This window comes from Oxyura jamaicensis (assembly GCF_011077185.1).
Source record: "Oxyura jamaicensis isolate SHBP4307 breed ruddy duck chromosome Z unlocalized genomic scaffold, BPBGC_Ojam_1.0 oxyZ_random_OJ67490, whole genome shotgun sequence".
NCBI classification, from domain to species: domain Eukaryota; kingdom Metazoa; phylum Chordata; class Aves; order Anseriformes; family Anatidae; genus Oxyura; species Oxyura jamaicensis.
The window spans coordinates 3,737-11,371 of NW_023305466.1; the positions used below are offsets into that span (position 1 = coordinate 3,737).

Here is a 7,635-nt window from a genome sequence, read left to right on the forward strand (position 1 = left end):
TCTCTCTCTCTGTCTCATAATTCATTCAAAATGTCTATTTTGTTGATCAAATATATTATAATCACCACTGCCATAAATGTTTTGTCCCACATGGATGTGACATCCCACCACATGGGTATTACATCTCACATGAATTAAAACTGTTAACTGTAATTCTTATGTCTTTCAAAAGTATTGTTGATAATAGTCACACAAAAAAGGTGCACACTGGCGTATCTTTTATATGAAGGGAAAGCCCCTTGAGATTTTGAAGGTTGAATTTCAGAGAAGAATATGGAAGGACTCTTCTTTAATTCAATGCAATTTAGGTCAGATCTTTGAAGAAAAGGGGTCATACTTCTCTCTTTAAAGTATCTAGCTAGACTGACAGGAACTAAAGTAGCAAATTAAGAGTGCATAATCTTAAAAAAAAAAAAAAAAAAAGAGAGAGAGAAAAAGAGAGAGAAGAGAAGTGTTCTTCCCTTACCTTCCTATCCTATTGTCATGGAACACAGTAACACATACATGATGTTTATACACACAGTTCTTGATCCTAGATCCTCAGACATAGCCTTAGACTATAGATGCATTTAGAACTGCAGAATTGAGAAGAATGTGAAACAGTGCATATCAGGATGAAAAATTTCTGATTTCAGAGGCTTCAAGTACCAAAAATGGGAAATAATTTATTCCTAAAAATGAGGAAAAGATGAGCACAATGAAACAGAAAAGGGAGCGTAAAATTCTGAGAATCAAAAATAAAGATTGAAAGAAGAAAACAAGTTTTAAAATGTATTATCACACTCTCCTTCACATTTCTATATACAACAACTATATGTGGAAAGAAATGTAAAGATTAATATTTTCTTAACACCACATCAGGTTTACATGCTTTTATAATGTTTTTGGGCATCTATGAGAAACATTTTCTAAGCCTCAGAGCCTAGGTTTGACTCTATTTCTTCTCACTGAAAGAGGAACAAAACAATGACCATTATCATTGCTATCAAAGGGAATAGATATATATCAGTTTGAAAAACACTTTAAAATTTAAACTTTCAAGTCTACAGGGACACAGAAGTCCTGATTCCTTCCTTAGATTCTAGCTCTAGGCACACAGTCTTCTATGGAAAAAAAAAAATAAAAATGCAGCAATAACAACAAATCAACACAGTCTTTTCTGTGAATTAGTTACCTAAATATTGGTGTATGGTGCTATTGTAGATTCCTTGAGGTATTCTACTTCATTCCCAGATGTCTTTTCCAAAGGACGAATACCTTCAGTCAATCTCGTGACATTCTTACAAGGCCACATAGATATTTCAGAGACCCTATGGCATCAATAGTAGCTTTACATTCTTCTGTTTAGACAACTTAAGCCTATATTTCATATCTAATGATTTGTTTATACAACATCACAAGCAACTCATTTTTATTCTGTGAAAATAGTAAGCATCTGATTAGTCTTTGGTGCTAGAATCAGACTTTATCTCATCTACTGTAGGTACTGTTATGGATGAAGAAAAAAATATTAAAGTGCTAGACTCTAAATTCCCTATTTCATTATCATAATAATCATAAGCAAATTCTATATTTTTTAACAACTTAATCTTGAGGTCTGGAGTAGATCATACACATACAATGTTTTCAGGGAATGCATGCCAGACCACTACAACTTCACAGAAGAAACACTACTAATTTATGGGGAGAATAATATCGATTATCATTATGTGCTTTCACTCATGACAGTTTAACCATTGTTAATATTTTAATTGATATTTCCAAATAAAAGTTTTGTCTTTTTTGGTCCCAGTTTTATTTAAGTTCTTAATTTTCTTTAATTCTGATATTTTTAAAGAATTCTATCTTAATTACTATCTTAATTATATTAAGAAATAAAATTCTTAGAATATGTATGAGTCTAACTTGATTCCATCACTTGACTGTGAGTGAAAACCAAAAAGAGATTTTACAGCATTTCAACACACTGCACACCCTTTTGTTTTAAGTCCTGCTAGACTTGTCAAACAACAGCAAAAAAAAGACAGTGGTGGCACTGGTCACCTCCCAGGAGAAAGAAGTACAATTTGTTTTGGACACCTAAATCCATGGCTCACAAACAGATTCTGCCACACGTTAACAGAAGTTCAAAAGGCATTCTCAGGTTGAGGAAGTACGAGGGATCACTATAATGCAACATAAAAAGGATTTCCTTAGTAACACAAACTATTAGAATCTACTTTTCACCTTGACCAAAATTCCAAAATGATATTTTAAAGAGAAGGATTGGAACAGCTTTGTAGAAATTTTCTCATTTATAAATAATATTCAGGATGTACGTTAAACTTCATTTGCAGAAGGTCACATCAGAACAGTCGGAAACTACCAACAATGAAATTGGTTACAATATCTAATTCACTGTTACATAAAATGCATTTACAGTATAATAGCTAAGGAAAGCTTGTAATTTTAAGAATCCCCTATACCAATCACTGAGACTGAACTTATGCAATATAACAGGTCTCAAATCCATTGTGTCTACTGTAGAGTGCAAGAGCTTTCTTGTCCATTGAGATCCCCTGGCTTATCAAGAAAGTCAGACAGTCACATTATTACATTAAATTAAATCATGAATGTCAGTCAGAAGAAGTATTCCTTTTGATTTTCACTGGCAGTGTTTTGTGTACTAAGCTCACTTTTCAGTGCAGATTCAGCACTGTCTTCATTTTCAGATCCTTTTGTCTCATTTTTTGAGTATATGTTGTTTTTTTTATAAATGCGTATGGCTATAACAGTGATGCAAAGGACGATGAATATCACAACTGCTATCACACCTAGGGAAAAAAAAAAAAAAAAAAAAAAAAAGGAAAGAAAAGTCAAGAAATAGCATAGGCAAGTAATAGCATATGGATCAGGGGGAGACAGAGGAGAACAGGGTTCAGAAGAAAAGGAGAAATCTGGAATTCTGAACCAGGTCCTCATATCAGTTCTGTTTATGTACAACATAAAAGAAAAGCCACAGACATTTCATGGTAAAAATGGTAACACAGAATTAGTCCCATTCATATCCAATACTACACACAAATTAATTCAGATCAAAGACGAGGGGTCCAGGCTAAACAATGCAGTTCATGAGAAGAATTTGTAAAAGAAAAGTAGAACAGATCATCACAGGGACTACAGTGGAAAATGATGAGTATTTATAACTGCCTATCTTCAGACTATTTGGGACAGAAATTCTAATGCTTATTTTGCCTTGCAGAAGAAAATTCCAACTCTCTTTGACTGACTTTGGCTCATTATAATGGGATGAAGAATCTTTCATGAAGTGCATCATCCAGGGCTCTTATCTCTGTCTTATGTAATAAATAGGTACAAGATAAAATAAGAAAATATAAAAAGCAAGGCCTACTTCATGTTTAAGATAAAATAAAATAGGTTTGGTTCCTTCCTTTTAGGTCTGTGGGACTTGATCTGACATACTAGGTGTGTTTTTCAATAGCTGCATGCACTGGAGTTCCTAAATAAATAGGGTCCATGACTAAACAGACGGCATTGTGTAAGCTTTCTTTTCCAACAGCTTTAACAACTCCATCTAATAGGGCAAAATAATTATCAGTACAGCCACTTGCACTATGCTGTTCTAGCTGATGAGATAGAAATCAAATGAGCAGAAGCATAAGCTTTATATAGGATTTTGCCAGTATGTATCATATACCTAACATGACACTATGTGGAATAAGCAACAGGGTATGCTGTTCCTAGTCCAGCAAATTAAGAATAGTGAGGAAAGAGATACTTCCTACAGAGCTAAGTGTGAGTTTATGGAGTTCCAGCACTCTCCTCCCTTCCTCATCCATCCTCTCATGATGGGCTCAGGCCCTCAGGTTCATGTATCAGAGGTGAGGAGAGGAATTTTAGGAGAAAAGAAACAGAAAGGAAGTAGAAAGTGCTTATCAAAGTATCAGGAAGCAAGACTAAGCTGCAGGTAGGAAAATAAATAAATAAATAAATAAATAAACAGTCTGAGAAGCAGTTCTAATGCAGTGACTCAGATGTGCTAGATGAAGGAACAATCTGCTGCAAAGCCTGGGTAAAATAGTAAGAAAAAATAAAAATACCTACACTCTTAGCTCTGTAAATGAGAACAGACCATCCATTTTCAAGAAAAAAAAAAAAAATAGCACTTCTCAATTTTTTTTAATTCTCTCATATGAGCAGCCACCCTTAATGTTAGGAATACAGACTTATGTGTGTGTGTTATCTCTTTCTCTGGAACAGAATCTAAAATTTGAGTAAATATTTATTGTTTCACAGTCATAGTAACTGTAAGGGCCTGTCTATAAACATGCTTTGACTGAGTTAGCTGAAGTCATACAATTCTGTTATATTGTTCTAAAGGTACTTACATTAGACTTATACTAAGTATTATATAGCTTGCTTTATTTTGACTTTTAAACAGTACAAAAATTGTGAGTGCATATTCCCAAAGGTCTTTTATAAATATACAATTGCAAGGTTATTATTGTCTTAAAACAACAACAAATATATATATATATATATATAACTTGCATCTTGAAGTTCAAAACCAACTTTGTTTTTAGTACAATTTAAAATCCTCACCCACATCAAATTGCCTAGTATATAAAGTAATCTTTATCTAAATACTTATTTTTTTTTTTTTCCTGAAACAGAAAAGTACTTTTTGACAGAATTAAGACACAAAATAGAACTCAGAAACTGTATTTTAAGTTTTGATCTCAGTGAACCCAGTAGTAAAATTCTTAAAGTTTCTGTGTATAAAAATATACAGACATAAGCATCATTGAATGAGCATGGAATCTATAATGTTTTATTACCTCTTATTTTAGTAGCTTTAGCACCACTGTGGTCAGTTCTTGTCTGGCCATGCAACATACTGTTAGCAAGTAATGACTAGAACAGGTATAATTATTTAATGGCAGACACACAGCTGAGTGCAGGTTGTGATCTTACTTCACTTTCCATAGTCCTAAATGCCTTTATACTCTGTGGGAAGTCTTGGCAGCTCTATTCTGCTGAACCCCACTATGTCATTTGTCTGCCAAGGCTCTGAAAACCCATAAAAGGAAACCCATTCAGAACTTAAAGGATCAAGAAGGATGACCTTTCTCTAACCAAACTTTCTTCCTGTTGTAGTAACTAATGGAAATTGAACCAATGAATTATACAGCAAAAATATGTTTTTCATAAGTGGAAAGTGAAGGTGAGGGTTTTCTTCCCTCACTTTCTCTCAAGAAATCAAATACAAACAGAAATACTCACAGAGGAAAATATCTCACAAAAAAACAATTTTTTCCTCAATGGAAAAAATAAATAAATAAATAAAAACTGTCAAAGCCATAAACTTGCACCAGGTGTATGTAACATAATATATACAATTCAGGTGGCAGAAACTGAAATTCTCCTGATGTCCTGTGATCCCAAATTATCTCTCTTAAGGCTCTCTTGAGAGCTTTTAGTTTCTTCTAAACAGACAGAAATGGTAGGGTTCTCCGTTGCAACAGAGGTGGATCTCTGCTCAAGGATGGTCAGTCAGGAAAACACAGTAATGGAACATGCCTATCCTGATTATTAGTCTACTGAAAAAATGCTACTCTGTACAAGAGTAAATTCCTTTCCACATGCAGAACCAAAATGAAATGTCTTGAAGTGTCAAAGGATTCATTCAAGCAATACAAAACCAATTTTCTCAAGAAGAAGCTGTACTGTTCAGAACTATTAAGGAAGATATTCTTCATTTTGAACTTGATTGTGTAGCAAAAACTAATGCTTTTGCATACCCAAAGAGCAATGATTTTTTCTTTCTTAAATAGGCTATTTGTCACAACATATCCAAATCATTTAAGTCATAGACACTAACATTAGGTCTTAATACCTGGCATTTCAGGTATTTCAACAGAATATTCCAATGTATAGCAACACTTATGGCATAGTTTTATTTAATAACAAACTATGAGAGTTTTTGACTGCATTTTAAAACACTGCTTGATTTTTGTCTTTTCCAATTACTTGTAATAAAATTAAGCTTTTTTTTTTTGCTAGTTTTCTTATGCACACAAAATTGATACTGACTTCAATTCAGCATTGAAAGACTCACTTTTTTTTTTTTTAAAAAAAAAAAAAGAGGTTTCAGTAGAGTTACTGTAGTTTCTATTACCTCCAATAATAGCAGAGTCATTTCTGCTTGCATTATTTAAGGGCTCTCCCTCATCTATAGGTCCAGAATGATCTGCAGCAGGGAAAAAAAAAGAAAATTACAGAAAAACAGAAGGTTTGTGAGAAATTCTGAACAGTTTACAGATCACATACTGTACAATGGCAGTAGTATGCAACTATAAGCATGCAAAGAACAGTTACATAGATAATACTTTATAAAGATGAAAAATGTAAACGTTCAGAGGAAAAGATAAAGTCTAGAACAAAGAAAGTAAGAATATGTAAAAGTGAACTAGTTTTTAAACTACTTCTAAGATGATAACCCATGGGGTGGGGGAGTAGCAGGTGAGGGCCAGAAAAGTAAAAGAAATTATTCAAGTCATGATACTCTGGATTTTGCTTCATAGATCATAAGAAGTGATAACTGATAACATTTTCTACCTGCAAATGAATGTGTTGTTTCACTTAACGTTGAGTCAGCTCCAGTTAAAGTACCACAGCTGGATTCAGTAAAGCGTCCCTTCACAATGATGGGGGCTGAGCTGCTGTGGTGCAATGCAGATTTCAAAGGAGCAATGTGATTGAACTGTACTGAAGAGAGGCATCCAATAAAACCCTGAGAGTTTGCCTTCATTGTCTCCTCATCTACATCGTTTTCTGTTAAGCAAATGGAACAGAACACAACCATAATGCAAATGTGGAAAATAAAGTAACAGAAGATACTTCACATAAGTTGACCTTTCTACTGCTATGATGCTGAAGATTTCATTTTTTTTCAAGTTCTTCCAAACTCTTATTTTATTTTATATCTCTTGTTGAGCTTTTTATTTTTTCTTGCTTGCTTGCTTGCTTGTTTGCTTGCTTGATTTCTTGCCTTTTTTTTTTTTTTTTTTTTCCAAATCTGCAAGTTGTTTTTGTTTCAGTCATAAGGTTTTTAACTTTAATCGTCTTAGTAGAAAAACTTAATACACATTTGACTTTCATAGTTAAATTTTCACCTGGAGTTATTAACAATGTGCTCGGAACAGACTGATACAAAATATTAAAATTATTCAATAGTTTTCTGCTTGTATGAACATTTTATCATGGCCAAGATTTTTGCATTAAAAGTACTTATTAGACTTAAAAGTAATTATGCATGTATCCACTGATTTCCATTGAATCATGCGAGTTTATCCTGTTTTGTTTTGTTTTCTGTGGTAAATGTGTGGTAATATAAATGCCACTATACTGTTACTGTTTTTGGAACATAAAGAAATGCAAAATTATTTTACTATTTTTTACTTAGATTCAAATTGAAGTGAGCAGGAGGAGACAGAGTGTTTTGTCAAAGTAACACATTTCCATATCAAAAAGTTTGTATGTTTCAATGCATTATTGATGTTGGTTTTAACAGAGTGTAGTTAGTTGATCAGAGGAAAGTTTACTGAAAAATATTTCACTTTTTTTTTTTTTTTT

The 7,635-nt window shown here is 33.1% G+C and overlaps 1 protein-coding gene across 1 annotated transcript; it reads right to left on the reverse strand.

The window, feature by feature from the left end:
- Positions 1-485: 485 nt before the first annotated feature.
- On the reverse strand, positions 486-6,855 carry LOC118158686 (contactin-associated protein-like 4). Its single transcript, XM_035313356.1, has 3 exons — positions 6,619-6,855; positions 6,179-6,250; positions 486-2,813 (listed from the first exon to the last, which is right to left on the reverse strand). The coding sequence occupies exons 1-3, from the start codon at positions 6,809-6,811 to the stop codon at positions 2,620-2,622; spliced, it is 459 nt and encodes a 152-aa protein (XP_035169247.1). The 5' UTR covers positions 6,812-6,855; the 3' UTR covers positions 486-2,619.
- Positions 6,856-7,635: the final 780 nt, after the last annotated feature.

Coding starts and splice junctions, on each gene's coding strand:
- LOC118158686 (XM_035313356.1), bottom strand. CDS start 6,811: ATGAAGGCAAACTCTCAGGGTTTTATTGGATGCCTCTCTTCAGTACAG. Junction 6,251..6,618: donor AACAACACATTCATTTGCAG/GTAGAAAATGTT, acceptor TCCCTGCTGCAG/ATCATTCTGGACCTATAGAT. Junction 2,814..6,178: donor TGACTCTGCTATTATTGGAG/GTAATAGAAACT, acceptor TTTTTTCCCTAG/GTGTGATAGCAGTTGTGATA.